The 16,562-nt window shown below is 41.9% G+C and overlaps 1 protein-coding gene across 1 annotated transcript in view; it reads left to right on the top strand.

The window, feature by feature from the left end:
- SCUBE1 (signal peptide, CUB domain and EGF like domain containing 1) overlaps nucleotides 1–16,562 on the top strand; it is a 255,138-nt gene that overhangs the window by 125,890 nt on the left and 112,686 nt on the right. Inside the window, exons 5-6 of the mRNA XM_054173884.1 lie at nucleotides 4,389–4,514; nucleotides 15,498–15,614. Coding sequence (XP_054029859.1) covers nucleotides 4,389–4,514; nucleotides 15,498–15,614 — 243 coding nt within the window. The remainder of the gene's footprint in view (nucleotides 1–4,388; nucleotides 4,515–15,497; nucleotides 15,615–16,562) is intronic.

The raw sequence follows: 16,562 nt of genomic DNA, 5'->3' as shown, positions 1-16,562 counted from the left end.
ATTGACAGCATGAAAAGCCTAGAACCTCTCAACTTTTTGGACACTCTAGTGTCATGAAAATAAAGTACAGATTTTTTCGGTGTACAGACTTCTTTAATCAACATTTAGTCCTTCCCTGGACTTGGAAGCTATGTTTTTCACTCGATCTGTAGTCACTTCAGTTCTAGAACCTGAGACACAGATCACTGCAAAAATCAAGACAAGCAGCTAGAAACAGTTTGGATTCAAAACCAGAGTGATGGAGTTGCACACACAGCAGGAGAGAAGGCGGCCGTAAGGCTGTGTCCTAAAATATGTCATTTTGCAGCTACTTTCTGGTGAAAGCTGATGTGCAAAATGCATTGCCTGTTGTTTTGTCCAGGCTGTGCAATATACTGAAGTAAACTTGCTGTGGGTCATTATATTAGGAAAGCATTAGCTCTTTGCCTTCTTTTCCCTAATACATAGAATACATAGAATAAAACAGGTTGGAAGAGACCTTCAAGATCATCGCCTCCAACCCATCAACCAATCCAACCCACCTAAAGAACTAACCCATGGCACCAAGCACCCCATCAAGTCTCCTCCTGAACACCTCCAATGATGGTGACTCCACCACCTCCCCAGGCAGCCCATTCCAATGGGCAATCACTCTCTCTGTATAGAACTTTTTCCTAACATCCAAGCTAAACCTCTCCTGGTGCAGCCTGAGACTGTGTCCTCTTGTTCTGGTGCTGGCTGCCTGGGAGAAGAGACCAACCTCTGCCTGTCTACAACCTCCCTTCAGGTAGTTGTAGAGAGCAATAAGGTCACCCCTGAGTCTCCTCTTCTCCAGGCTAAGCAACCCCAGCTCCCTCAGCCTCTCCTCACAGGGCTGTGTTCCAAACCCCTCACCAACTTTGTTGCCCTTCTCTGGACTCATTCCAGCAAGTCAACCTCCTTCCTAAACTGAGGGGCCCAGAACTGGACACAGGACTTGAGGTGTGGCCTAACCAGTGCAGTGTACAGGGGCAGAATGACCTCCCTGCTCCTGCTGGCCACACTGTTCCTGATGCAGGCCAGGATGCCATTGGCCCTCTTGGCTGCCTGGGCACACTGCAGGCTCATGTTCAGCCTACCATCAACCAGCACCCCCAGGTCCCTCTCTGCCTGGCTGCTCTCCAGCCACTCTGACCCCAGCCTGTAGCTCTGCATGGGGTTGTTGTGGCCGCTGTGCAGCACCTGGCACTTGGATGTGTTCTATCTCCTGCCCTTGGACTCTGCCCATCTGCCCAGCCTGTCCAGGTCCCTCTGCAGAGCCTCTCCACCCTCCAGCAGATCAACTCCTGCCCCCAGCTTGGTGTCATCAGCAAATTTACTGATGGTGGACTCAGTGCCCTCATCCAGATCATCAATAAAGATGTTAAAGAGCATGGGGCCCAGCACTGATCCTTGGGGCACACCACTGGTGCCTGGCTGCCAGCTGGATCTGGCACCATTCACCACCACTCTCTGGGCTCAGCCTCCAGCCAGTTCCTAACCCAATGCAGTGTGCTCCCATCCAAGCCATGGGCTGAGAGCTTGGCCAGGAGTTTGTTGTGGGGGACGGTGTCAAAGACCTTGCTGAGGTCCAGGTGGACTACATCCACAGCCTGCCCCACATCCACCAGGCAGTCACCTGATCAGAGAAGGAGATCAGGTTGGTCAGGTAGGACCTGACCTTCCTAAATCCATGCTGGCTGGGCCTGATCCCTTAGCCATCCATTAGGCTGGTCAGCTCTAAGAAGGAGCAACCTGTGAAGTACAGGGCAATCCTCTCAGTGCTGGGGTCCATCTTCTGAGCTGGGGTATACAGAAATAAAGAGAACAACTCCAAACACGACTGGAGTTGTGCATTAACCATCACTGAGGACAGGAACCTCCTTGCTCCTGGCTTTGTGTATGCAGATGCAGAAGGCATCATCCTGCATTTGCTGAAAAATTACAATTTGGAATGACTGACACTATTTACAAAGTAACATGAGTTTGATTTACCTTACATTATTAAACAAGCCAAAACCTTTATTTTCTGTTCTTGACTGAAGAAATACTGGTCTTTCACCTGATCTTAGGTTTTCTGGGTTAGGGGATTTCTTTGGTGTTCTTCTCTAGCTAAACATGAAGCTGAAACAGTTTTTCTACAGCTTCAACTACCTGACGAATACAGTAGCTGATTAATAATGATGCTTAATGCCGTAACTGAAATACTGTGGTCTCGCACACAAGTGCCAGCATAAAATTCTTCTTCTTCTTTCACTTTTGTTTCAAAATATAACTATTCTGATCTTCAATTTGTCCTAAATTTTTAGCAATGCACAATTTCTCTTTTCCCAAGTGATTTTAGCAGTGGCAGATACACACTGTCCATAAGTCAGCCCTGAAAATCACTTGCTCCATGACACTTCTGGACCATTAAATATCTTTCATCTATCTAATGCCACTCTACTCCTTGCTTTAGCAGCGTGACTCAATCAGGCATGTGTTATCTTTCCCAGATCCTTTTCTGAACATCATGTAGTGTGCAGGAATGTAGTTTGTCAAACACATTGTGTCTGAAATCCTTTGTTGGGAGATGCCTCAAAACTTTCAGTAAGGCTGTTCCCAGTTTTCTTACATCTGTTCACCCAAACCAAACATTCATATCTCGCTTTGATGTGTAGGATGGTATAGTGTCACACATAGGTATTATATCTTCCAATAGCATCTGTTATCCAGGCTGCAGTTTACAAAGAGTAATTTTGTACTTTGGCAAGTTCTTAAGACTCATCAAGGCCAATATAGAAGGGAATTTAGAAGAGAGAGATACATCTGTTGTCTATAAGGTTGATTTCCATAGGCAGTAAGATTTAACATCCTGATATTTTCATAGGACAGTTGAACACATATACCACTTAGACTGATGATGTATGTTTTTTGTTGCTCTGCTTTCTCAGATAAAGTCAAGCACTGCAAATAACTTGTGAAGCTGCTAGCTTCTGCCAACTTGATGAAACTCTGTCGCATCTCCTTCTCACAATTCTATCCACAGAGTTTCTTAGTAGCTGTCTTAAGTGCAAATTTGTTCAATTAAAACTGTTTTGTATGCAGAAAGCCTTTTGTTCATCTTCATCTTAGAGCCTTGATACTTGTTTTCAAGTATTTGATAGTGTGAGACCAGCGGCAGCCTAAGGGCAGCTTGCGTAGGTGCCAGGGGTGGCAGGGGCATTCACACAGTTTCTGTAAGAATGAAAAGGGAGAAGGCAGTGATCATTTTCACATTTGGAAGTGTAATCCTTGCAACAGCCCTTTACAGCACGTGGTCACTATAGGTCCAAGTTGAACATTTTACACTGGAGTTGTTTTGAGAAATCAGGCTAGTGTATGTAGAAGCAGCCATGTTACAAAGTGATAGCTGAGCTGTTGTCTCCACACTGATGTTTCCTACCTTTTTCACGGTAGTAAGCTGCGGTTACACTGTGAGTTCTCTGTCAGTGTACTCTGAGAGAATTTGTCTCTCCTTTCCAGGTCAGATATCCAAGGGGAAGTCTGGGAAGGCTTTGTAATGCAAATGTGGCTAGCCTTTATTCACAGGAGGAATGCTAGATGCTGACCCATAAGGACTGAGTTCAAGATTTCTGTGAATATGTGGGGTTCAAATTAACTATGCACTAAGAGCATGAAGTGCATTCAGTATCTAAATCACTTACATGATCTAGAAAGCTAAAATTGACCCTATGATGATTAAAAAGAAAGCTGCTTGATACTGCTCCTTGGCAAAAACATTAAAGGAATCCACCTATGGCACTTGGATGTGTGTTGAACAGCCAGTATGTTTTATTTCATACAGCACTTATGGTGGCTGACCAGGTAATCGAGATGTATAACAAATAGCAAAGAAACAGATTAAAGGAAAAATGCTGAGGTGCAATCTTTGGTAGATTTTGTGAGTTTAAAACTATAAGCCACATTATTAACAGGCAAATAAAAATGCATCAGGCAGTAATAGCCATTATGTTTATACAAGGCAAAAATAACAGTGAGCTTAGTTATTCAACTCTGATAATCACCAGCAGGATAGACAACTTTCTGGGGTATCTTTTAAATCCATGAGGTATTCATGGAAGATTAGAATATGGGAATGGAGTTAAGGAAATCACAGGTCCTGGGTTTCTGAATGCAGCAGAGACACACTATATTCCACAGCAGTTCTTGCACTCACCCTGGAGGAGGTTTATCCCTGATTACTTTGTTTTGTTGTGTATCTCTTTCCAGCTGCATCCTTTTCCCTTGTGGATGACAGTCCAGATGCACACTAAAAATTGCAATTCAATTTACTAGAGGAATGAATGTATGTAATGACTTTGTAATTTTATTTCAATACTAATATTTTTCCTTTTTTTTTTTTTTAACAGAGGGTATGAACTGTATGAACAAAGACCATGGGTGTGCACACATCTGCCGAGAGACACCCAAAGGTGGGGTTGCCTGTGAATGTAGGCCTGGCTTTGAACTTGCCAAAAACCAGAAGGACTGCAAATGTAGGTAGATGAAGATTAAATTTCAAATGCCCCAAAATGTCTTGTTTGCCTCATTGTTGCTAGTTTCCAGAAGTCAAGAAGTCAGCTTTGGTTTGGGTAAAGGTCATTTGTAATGTTAGAATTGTGGTTTTTGTGGTAGAGGATTTTTGTGGAGGGATTGAATAACCAAATCTTCTCAGTAGCTGTTAGCAAAAGTGGTAGCAAGTTTTCTACCTTCTTATGAATGCAGAAAAATGGGGGATTGGTTTATTCCAGGCTTTCCTTGTAAAGGAAAACAAATGAAGCATAAAGGATTCTAGCTTGCAATATTTTGAAGGTCCATGTTATATGCATTGCCCACTGGATCTGTCAAATTCAATGTGTTAAGTTTTGTGTTTTAAAGGATAGCAGTGCTTGCTGTAGTCCTGATTCCACTCTACACACTCCACCTTTTTTGGTACTGCATGGAAAACATGCAGCTTTCATATATACTGTTCTTCAAAGAAAAGCCCTGAGTGGTGTATTCTTGAAGCTGACATGCTGAGGATACAGATACTCATTAGCCCACAAAATTGGAAAGTGTTTTGTACAGGTTAAAATAATTGACCCTCTGTAACTCAGCACCACTAGCTGAAAGCTTCTGAATTGCATGGGAGTCCTGATGGCTTCAGTGAGTGTTAGCTCTGATTCCAGTAGGCTGCTTTCCTACTTGGTAGCATTGGGCTGGGGGGAGGGCGGTGGGGGGGGCAAGGGAGTAAGTGCAATAAATCAACATTAAGCATGGTTTGTGCTTTGCACAGAGCCACTGTATTTTGATATCTTTTCTTTTATTGAGGGAAGGCTGAGAGACCTGGGGCTTTTTAGTCTGGAGAGAAGACTGAGAGGGGATCTAATAAATGTATATGAATACATGAGGGCTGGGTGTCAAGAAGGAAGGGACAGCCCTTTCTCACTTGTGCCCTGTAGTAGGACAAGGGGCAATGGATATAAACTGCAGCACAGGAAGTTCCACCTCAACGTGAGGAAGAACTTCTTTACTGTTAGAGTCACAGAGCACTGGAACAGACTCCCCAGAGAGATTGTGGAGTCTCCTACTCTGGAGACTTTCAAGACCCATCTGGGTGCCTTCCTGTGTGACCTGCATTAGATTCTATGGTCCTGCTCTGGCAGGGGAGTTGGACTCACAGATCTTCAGAGGTCCCTTCTAACTCCTAACATCCTGTAATCCTGTGTTCACCTTTGAATATCATCAAGAAGTAACACAGGACATTGTCTAGCCTGATTGTTCCTCAGTATTAAGAGGTTACACAGGGCCAAAGGCAAAAGTGCAGAGAGAAATTGCCTTTATGGTAATTGTCATTGTCAATGTTTATTAGAAATGAACTTTGACGCTGTTAGTTGCAGCGCAGCATGAGCTACATTGGTAAAGTGGAAAAGGATGTTTATTGGTGTTATTTATTATTTATTCCCACAAATGTGTACATTCCTTAGGAATTACATTATTGTTCTTCATAGTAAAATGGTGTCTGAAGGATGAGGGCTTTTTCTAGAACACTATTTCTAAGTGCCTCCAGGTTTAATACAGAGACAATTTTGAATTTATTCTGTGCCCTGTGGTAGTCAGATTGTAGTTGGAAGTGTAATGAACTTTTGCTGACAGACTTAGCTCTAAGTAGGGATGATGAGGTTTTCAGGGCTGCAGAGTTTGCTGCAGAGTGCACCAAACCCTAAACCCACAGCACATTCTGCAAATATATTCCAGTCTTATTTAAAATAACTGCATTTCTAGTCATTCCAAACTCAAAGAAGTATAAAGCTGTAGGCAGATAGGCCAGGGCAGAAAGTGTGAGATTACAGCAGGCTATTTATAAATGTCTAGTTCTGAAACCAAATCTTGACTTTCTAAAAAAACCTCCCCAGCTAACCATTTCAGTGGAACTAGATTAAATCTTGAAATGTAGTTGTGCAAGTACTGAATACAGCTATGTTGAAGAGCTGAAAAACAGACACTTGCCCTTTGTCAGCCTGGACTGCTAGGGTCTGACATACCCCTAGTATATCCCTCCCAAATATGTTGATTTACCATGGACTCTCTAAGAGACTGTGCCTCTCAGGGCTTGTCAGTTCACTTCTCTGGATTTTTATGTGAGCAAGTGGCAAAGAACCAGTACCTCACTGAGTGGATTTTAATCAGCCAGTCTGCAATTAAATTAGAATACTGAAGAGGTTTTCAGATGTACTAAGCCAAATCTACTAGTAATGAGATATGTTTTATGCATGCATTACAATTGTCATAACATCCTAATTACATGATTACATTTCATCATGGTATGCTAATGAGGCAGTTACTACTGGTGTCTTGCTTCGTTCAGCATTTGTGATTATCGGTGCTCATTGAACAGGCTTTTTGTTCAAAAGCTTCCTCTTCATAATTCAGTGTCATGCCTTTCCTGATGCACAGTATTTAAACTCTGTTGTGAAGATAAAATTGTTAATTTCCTCCTGAATTTTCCCAGGGCACTCATTACTGTGAATTTCAAAGTGCTTTGTAGCCATTAGTAATGTATTTTCAGAACATTCTTGTCAAGTTTAAACGTACCGGTTTGCCCACCTTACAGATGGGAAATGAAGGTAAAGATGTTAATGTCAGAGTAATTTAGTAGTGCTAGGTGATTAACAAGAAACACCCAGAACCCAGCTCAGCGCCTTACTATGATCAAAGCCATGCTCCCAATGGCTTCAGCTGTAGCTGCAAATCCTGTGGAGAAAGAAATATAATAATTTGAACTTGAAATAGGTGTGATTGTAATGGCATGCCAAGATCTAAGTAGGAATTCCATTGAAGGGGCAGGTTAGAGTTTTTAGGGCTTTATTCACTGCCATGAACAAAACCATACTTTCTTGACAGCCTCTTTCTGATTTACTCTCATTCTGCAGCAACTAAGATTATCCAACTGTTTCCAGAGCTCTGCCTTTCCCCAGCTCCACTGTGTGCTGAAGGAATAAGACAACAGTGTTTTCTGCATATTTCATTAAGGATGGTTATGATACAATAATTCTGTGTACTAGAAGTCGGGTATTTTGTAGTTTTTGAGTGCTTAGTAGTTTCTCAGTGTAGATCTTGAACATGCCATTTCTAAGTTACCAAAAAAAAAATTGCCCACCTCACTAGGAAAACAGAGAAGCATTGAGGCTAGGAGGGACCTCGAGAGGTCATCTGGAAATACACCAAGCATTATCAAACAGATCCATATGAAACTCCTCAGAAGACCTGCATCCTTTAGATCCAAAGCCACTGTAAAATACATCTTCAGTCTAGAAGATGCTAGTTGGCTCACAAACATTAAAAGAATTTTGTCAGAAAGAAGAGACTTAGGAATAGTGAATTCATGTCCAGATTACAGTAGAAAAACATGGGAAAATGCCTCCTCTTTCTATACCTGTATCAATGATAGATTTTAAGATCCTGCCTCCTGAGCAGGATTGCATTAGAAATTGGTGATAGACTGAAGAGTTTTCCCCCCAGAATTAAAAAAGCAACACCTTTTTTGGTGTTAACCTTATTATTAGCTGGATCAACTTATCAGGAACTTGAAAAAGTAAGAAGAAATCTAAAGCAAGTATCCACACCTGCAAGCTGCAGCCTAAAAGAAATAATTCTTGCAGCGTTAAAAGTGAGTGAAAGCTGAATCTCTTTATGAAAAAATTTGGATAACCTTAACTGCAGCTATTTCTGTCTGCCCTCTCTGACAATAACAATTTGAGTGAGAGGGAGGGACAGTACTAAGTAATTGGAATCATAGAATTGTTTCAGTTGGAAAAGACCTTTAAGATCATAAAGTCAAATCATTCTCTAGCTCTACCATGTCTGGTGCTAAACAATGTTGCTCAGCACCACATCTCTGTCTCTTCTAAACACCTCCAGGGATGGGGACTTAACTCCCTGGGGAGCCGATTCCAGTGTCTGAGAGCCCTCTCTGTTTCTTCTAATATCCAATCTAAACCTCTCCTCCTGCAATTTGAGGCCATTTCCTCTTGTCCTACCCCCATCTCGCTCCAACCTCCTTTCAGGGAGCCGTAGAGAGCAAGAAGGTCTCCCCGCAGCCTTCTTTTCTCCAGATGTAACAACTCCAGTTTCCTCAGCTGCTCCTCAGAAGAACTATTCCCCAGACTTTTCACCAGCTTCATTGCTCTTCATTGCCCTTTTCTTGACAAGATTCTAAAAGTCTAGTCTAGTGTATTTACAAGCAAATGCCATCCCACCTATGCCAAGTGGCAGCTTTTGGGCTCCTGCTGACAATGTTCTCTATTTGTTTTCAGCACAAGGGTCTCCAGAATGTAAAACTTTTCAGGCCATACTAGAATAAATGATGTAAACAGTGTTGCATGTGCAGTTTTATCATGTAGAAAGAGGTGCCCATATATTTAGATAAATTATGTATTTTGTGGAAAATTTAGTTTAGAACAGTGCAATCTTTAAGCCACCTGAAATTACCATATGGAGATTAAAAGTGTTGCAGAAGGCCACGCTACAATACTGAAAGATCTGCCTGGTTGCAAATTCTGTGGCACCTGAGTCATAGGATAGACTCCAGCACACATGCAAACATGATCAGAACATTGTTGTCTTCAGAGATTTTTTGGGGTTAGTGGACACTAAATGCTAGATTTAATATTTAGCCCTCCACTTTCAAATGCTCCTTGTCGTAGGCATGTCAGGTGGAAGAGACCAGAAAAATCATTATATAGCAGGGTTTAGGCTGTGGAGTGAGACTCAGTTCTGGTATTATCTATTTTCTGGGGATTTTAACATGGAAAATCAGTAACATTATTTAGTGGAATAAGTACGGTAAAATCCCATTGTTCTTTAAAATGTCACTTCTCTTAAAGATGGTTGTTTCTTGTCTTTCATCATTCAAAATGTCATTTCAAGACTAGTCCATACACTTATATAGATGTAAGCACTGGCTCACTTGCAAAGCTGTGTCTCAGAAATGTTTAGCTCAGCCCAGCCAAACTGAATAAATACTGCTGCTTACAGCATAGGCAGATGGACAGTGGGGGATGTTATGCCATGAAAAGTGTCTGGCCAGACCAAGAGCCTGAGTCAGTGAAAAGAATTAAACTTCTCTTAAGCACCAGTGTCAGGGCTTTGGCTCAGGATGCTCCATAGCTCTTCATTCACAGTAGAAAACAGTGTTGTGAGACAAGACTGGTAACTTGGCCACCAGTATTAGACATCTCAGGTAGATGGTGTGCATCTTTGAATCATAGAATGGAATCACAGAACCATTTTAGTTGAAAAAGACCTTTAAACCCATCCAATTAACTGTCACCCAAGACCACCATGGCCGCTAAATCACATTGTGATGTGCCATATCCACACCTTTTTTGAACACCTCCAGGGATGGAGACTCTGCCACTTCCCTGGACAGACTCTTCCAATGCTTGACCACTCTTCCAGTGAAGAAATTTTTCCTCACATCCAACCCAATCCTCCCCTGGTGCTGTTTGAGGCCATTTGCTCTTGTCCTATTGCTACTTGGGAGAAGAGACCACACCCACCTCACTATGAGTTCCTCTCAGGTAGTTGTAAAGAGTGAGAAGGTCTCTCCCTTTGTAGGGCTTGTGTGCTCTTTCTGCTGATGTTTGTAGCCAGCATGAGCAAAGACTTCCCTATCACATGCTGGTTTTTGGCCAGTTGTAGAGGGTATTTCTGCCACTAAGGGAAAAAGCCCAGAATTTTGATTGCACTTGAAACATACACAAATACTGAAGCAGGGTCCAAAGCAATGGTGTTACTCTGCTTTTAAAGCTGCTGTGTAGGGATAAACATAACAGATATGTGTGTATTCTAGTTTGGTTTAACCCCCCCCCCCAAACAAACACAAACAACTGTTGTTCCTCATCCCTTTTTTCTATAACATGATTTCTGACATTTTAAGGTGATCTCTGTCTGTCAGAAATTACCAGTGACCTCTTTTTCTTTGTCTTTTTAGTGTCAGAGAGTGAGCACACTGTCTTTTGCAGAGCTGTAGAGTCCAAATTTATCAGAATTCATTTTAAAAAGAACACTTTGAGATTTCTCACTGATTTTGCTTGAATGCTTTCTGACAAAAAAATGGAGTAGCTCTCTATGTCCCTTTACTTTTGAGTAATTTTGGTTTTCTTCTTCTAAGCAAGAGAAACTTCTTGGTATGTCATTGCCACAGAATTAAAGCTGTAATGGAATTAATATAATATACTGACTTTAGCAAAGCTTTTGACACTGTGGCCCATGGCATTCTCACAGCCAAGATTAACAAGTGCAGATTGGATGAGTGGGTGGTGAAATGGGTTGGAAGCTGGCTGAAGGACAGAGATCAGAGGGTTTTGGTCAGTGGAGCAGCGTCTAGTTGGAGGCCTGTGGCTAGTGGTGTTCCCTGGGAGTCAGTACCAGGTCCAGCACTATTCAATGTATTCATCAATGATGGGGAGAAGGGATAGAGTTTGCCCTCAGCCAGTTCACTAATGATACCAAAATGGGAGGAGTGGCTGCCAGCCAGCATGACCTAGGCAGCCTTGAGAGCTGACCAGGGAGAAATGTAGTGAAAGTCAATAATGGCAAGTAAAGCACTACATCTAGGGAAGAACAACCCCATGTATCAATACAGGTTGGGTGCTGACCTGCTGGAGAGCAGTTCAGTGGATAAGGTCTTGGGAATCCTGATAGACAACAAGATCACCATGAGGCGGCAGTGTGCCCTCATGGCCAAGAAGGCCAACGGCATCCCGAGATGCATTAAGAAGAGTGTGGCCTGTAGGTTGAGGGAGGTTCTCCTCCCCCTCTACTCTACCTTGGAGAGGCCTCACCTAGGGTACTGTTTCCAGTTCTGGACACCCTAGTTCAAGAAGGACAAAGAGCTACTGGAGGGAGTTCATCATAGGACCACTAAGGTGCTGAATGGACAAGAACGTCTCTTATATGACAAAAGGCTGAGAGAGCTAGGTCTCTTGAGCTTGGAGAAGAGGAGGCTAAGAGGGCATCTTATTAATGGGGTGGGTGTCGGGAAGATGGGGCCAGACTCATTTCAGTGGTTCTCAGTGACAACACAAGAGGTAATGGGCATAAACTCAAGTTTAGGTAGTTCCATCTAAACATGAGAAGGAGCTTCTTTACTTTGAAGGTGGCAGAGCACTGGAACAGGCTTCCCAGAGGTGTGGTGGAGTCTCCATCTCTGGAAAATTGCAAGGATCACCTGGATCTGTTCCCATGTGATCCGCATTAGGTGATCCTCCTCTGGCAGGTGAGTTGGACGCGATGATCTTCAGAGGTCCCTTCCAACCCCTACCGTTCTGTGATTTTACTGGATTTGCTATATATTTTGTACCAGTTTCACCTGCAGAGCTGCCAAAATCCAGAATGTTTGCTTAAGTTGCTTAACATAAAAAAATTGCTGTCTAGACAGAAATTCAGATCCTTTAAAAATGCAATTCATGAATATTTGTAAGAGTCAGGAAAAGGAACCACCCTACATCTGTGTTCATTGATCGTGTAGAACAAGAGCCAGTAACTTCAGCATACAGAGAAACTGTAGAAGTGATGTCTGATTCTGCCAGACTTGCTGTAACCCCACCAATGGAGGGATTCTTTCATAGACAAATATAGTGAGGAAAAGTCCCTCATGTTATATGGATCAGAGAAACTGTGTTAAGATATTTTCATCTCTGCCAGCAGAGACTTTCAGCAATGAATGCTGAAAACAGACACTGCAGTCAAGTTGTTTAAAATATACCCTTTGTTGCTGATTGCACTTTAAGATCCCAAAGAAAAACACTGTTGGTTAGAAATGTTTTTAAAGATCTAGCATAAACAACCCCTTGAAGTTGATTTGTGGTGGCACTGCAGTCCAACAGGCATAGAAACGCTGAATGAACCCCCATGTAGTTCAGGAGGCATATGGGGTCAAGAAGGAGGGAAGGATAGGTAAGTGGAAATTACCTTATCTTGGATTAGCTTTGCCAGTGTACACCCAATACTGTGAATATTGCTAACAGCTGCCTTTTGTACCATTTATTACCCCTGCTGGAGGCGATCACCTCACTGTACTCATCACTGGTGAGGCCACACCTTGGGTATTATGGTCAGTTCGGGGCTCTCACTACAAGAGCGACATTGAGGTTCTGAATCATGTTAAGGGCAATGAAGCTGGTGAAGGGCCTGGACCACATGGCCTGTGCCAAGCATCCAAGGGGGCTGGGGTTGTTCAGACCAGAGGAGGCTGTGGGGAGAATCTCACTGCTCTCTACAACTACCTGAAGGAAGGTTGGAGTGGGGAGGAGGCAGCCTCTTCTCCTTGGTGTCAAGCAACAGGTCTAGAGGAAGTGGTTTCAAACTGCACCAGGGGAGATTCAGGCTGGATGCCAGGAAATATTTCTTCACAGAGAGGGTTCTCAAATATTGGAATGGTATGCTCAGGGCAGCGGTGGAGTCACCATCTCTGGAGGTGTTTAAGCAGCTTATGGACCTGGCACTTAGGCTTTAATGTTGACTCTTCAGCACTTGGAGGTCTTTTGCAGTCTGATGGTTTTTTGTGATTCTGTTTCATGACATCCCAGACACAGACAGTGACAGGAAAGTTCATGTTTGCAGTCAGGTTACAGCACAATGCTGTTGCACACATAATGTGGCAGAGAGAGAGCAAGCCACAAGAAGAATAGATTAGCCCCAAAAACTCACAAATCAAAGAATAAGCAAAAAGAAGAGAGATTAATAAGGACGGACAATTTTTCATCATGAGTGTGTCCTGAAGGTGGAATGTTTAAGAACAGAGAATTTAAGTAACATTTCTATTTGTTTTGCATCAAAAGCAGAAGTGACAATAGTATGCTATATTGAAGGAAATGGAATTTTGCTTCCATGTGATGCAAAGCAGAATAGTTTATTTCATTGAGTTTTTTACCAAAATTAATTAATAGGTAAGTTATAAAACTGGAGAAGGAGAAAGAATGCCTGAGGGTGGTTGTTGCTTAGGGCAGTTTGTAATTCCCTAGAAGTTTAGGTTTCCTATGACTTGGAGTTCAATTCCCTCATCTGGGGGGACTGAACCTACAATTCCCATTTTCCAGCCTCGTCCCAAAATTGTCAAGCTCCAGTAAGAGAATGTAGATCAGACTGCTCTCTATCTTTCTCACTGACATTCTTTCCAATTGGATAAAACAGTGCCAGTCCTGGGAGAAGAGGTGGGAATCCAGTCAGACCCTCTTCTTGGAGGTTGTTCTTACCACTAGGTCACGAGTGCCTTCCCAACTCAGCACAGCACAAGGATTTTGTTCAAAGTGTACAATATGGAGGATGCTTGCACCCATAGCAGCCTCTGCTCCATACTCATTTGGGAGGTGGACAATTCCTGTCGTGATCTTTGCCATGCTTGAGAGGCTGTAGGTGCAAACTTGCAGTTCCCACACTGGCAGGAGGCTTTAATGGGGATTCTGTTGGATATGCTGTGATGAGTCTCCCTCAGTTGATTTTCTTAGAATTGTTCCATTTTAAGCAAAATATTCAGTAATTATTGAGAGGGGCATGGCTCTTGAGTAGTGGGTACTCACACCAGAGGTAGGGTATTTCAGTTGTATTCATTGTGACTGCAAATTCCAGTTTACTCCATTTTTAGAAGTTAGCATTAAAGCAGGATCACTGAGGTCAGTGGGAAATTACATGAGCTAAGCCTTATTGGGTTAGATAGAACCTCAGTCTAGATTTAAGACCTTGTTTTAAAGCCCTGTTAACCATGATCTTGGTTGTGCTTTGCTACCCTGACTCCTTTCTTTACCAGGAGGAAAATTTTGCTGAGACAAACGTGAGGAAGTTCCTTCTGATTTTTAGGAGTCTGTATTCAAGTTACTGTAGTCAGCAATTACTGTATCATTTCAAAACATTGAAGTCTTCTGAAATGATGATTAGGATACAGCCAAGCAATGATATACTGGACTTCCCCTGTACCTGCCTATATGTATATACCAATAAAAACCTAGTCCACATTACCTGTGTATATAGACAGTAAATTGAATTCAGAGTTCCAAATTGTGTTATTCAGCTTCAAGCTACATGACTGCAAAGGATTAAATGGAATAGGGGCAAATGAGAGGCATTGCTATTGGCACTAGCCAGCTTCATATTCAAAAACTGCTTTGTCTTAATAGTCAGATATTAAAGCCATCACAGGACAAAGGAAAATGAATCTGATTTATTAATTCATGTAAATGTCAAAACTTTACTTGCCATGAAAAATGTTTGCTTTAATGTAGGTTTAGTATTCTGTCACCAGATAACATGTTCATTGCTAAAAGTCATTTTGCACTGTGTGCTTGGAAGTGGAAGTGATGTCTCCAATGTTTTCTTCCTAGATGAGGCCTCCACACTGTGTATTTTTTGTCTCATAATTGAAAATAACAAAAAAAACAAACAAAAAAGCCCATCTTTCCTGGTTTATTTTGAATGATTTCTCTGCTCTAGGAGGGCAAATACTTGAAATAACAGATTTCAAGACTTATATGGTTCTATTCCTGCAGTTTGTTCTCTGCTTCCTCCACACAGAAAATTAAGGGGAAGGAAAGAGAAATACTGTGTGTAAACTTGAAGATATATATCTGTATGAGTAGACTGATGATTTCTTTATGCCATATACATCATGAATATGAAGCATGTAGATTTTAGGAAGCTAAGAAAATGACTAACCAGTCATACCAGAATTATGAATACAAATAGATGTGGGAAATGTAGCACATGTTTTTTATTTCATTGCATGGGTTGAGAGTAGAGCATGAGACAGGAGTGTGTCAAAGGGGTGAGGGGTGGGAAGAAAGACTAAGTAATGGAAATAACTGCAAATACCAATGTTATGTCACCTTATGTCTTGGTATGTTACTGCTCTTCTGTATTCTGAAAGGCCCTCAAGACTAACTGGTTTCATTGTCATTTTATTCATATATACATATATACACATTCATTTGGGGCTTAACTAGTAACCTGTAACTATGGGAATGGAGGCTGCCAACACACCTGTGATGACACAGATACTGGCCCTGTATGTGGCTGCCATCAGAAGTATGCCCTGCATTCAGATGGCCGAACCTGCATTGGTAAGTACTTCTCTGCAGCACATTTTATTTCACCTTCCTCGTGGAATATGCATTTGCACATATGTGTGTGTGTATGTGTGCGCGTGCGTGTTTGTATCTCACAGGCATGTGGCACCAGTGCCGAGAGAAGCCTTCGCAGCTGTTTCTGGACATAGTACTAAGGTCACATTCTACAGAGAGAGAAGCATTGCTGCCTGTTTTGTCCAAACCTTTGTTAATGACGTCTCCCTTTGTTACGCCTGTGTAACTTTGATTTCTTTTCATGACTCTAGCAATTTTTGAACTAAAAAGGTGTGGAACATTCCTAATTTACAAATGAAAGTTCAGCTCTTCTGTTCTCTTTCACAAGTCAAGACTTCCTTGCATAAGCAAGTTGAGGAAGATGATCCTTTTCTCTAATCCATTATCAGGGAAAATTAATCATCATTATGTTGTTTCTTCCCTGTAGTATGGGTTTTGATTCAAAAAATTACAGCACTTGCAGGGAATAAGCTTTCACTCAGAATATTGGTAGCAAAAAGCTGTTCAAGAGATGGAGTGTCTTGAGAGGTGCTGTGCAAACATTTATGATTATAAAATATGTTATTTGCTCAACACTATTATTATTTGCTCAACACTATTATTATTTCCTCAACACTATTATTATTTCCTCAACACTATTCCTTTCCACACACCTCAAATTTGTTTCTTTATTTATTACATTTTTGCATTTTGCAAGTTAACATTTGGAAATTCTTACTCACAAATCAGAAGCTAAAATACAGAATGGCTTTCATGAGCGTTGTGGTGAGGTCTCAACTTGTTGTTTGTTTAATTTCATAGTAGTTTCCTGAGGTTCAAAAAGCACGAACACACATTGCTTATCTTTTCTCCTCTTTATCAATGCTGCAAGACAGAGCCTTTGAAACCCACGGAAAGATGACGTTTACCCTTAGCGATTCCTTGGCA

This window comes from Dryobates pubescens, chromosome 27, assembly GCF_014839835.1.
Source record: "Dryobates pubescens isolate bDryPub1 chromosome 27, bDryPub1.pri, whole genome shotgun sequence".
In the NCBI taxonomy this organism is placed as follows: Eukaryota; Metazoa; Chordata; class Aves; order Piciformes; family Picidae; genus Dryobates; species Dryobates pubescens.
The sequence above is the reverse complement of the archived record's forward strand: the minus strand, read 5'-3'. Positions and strand labels throughout refer to the sequence as shown.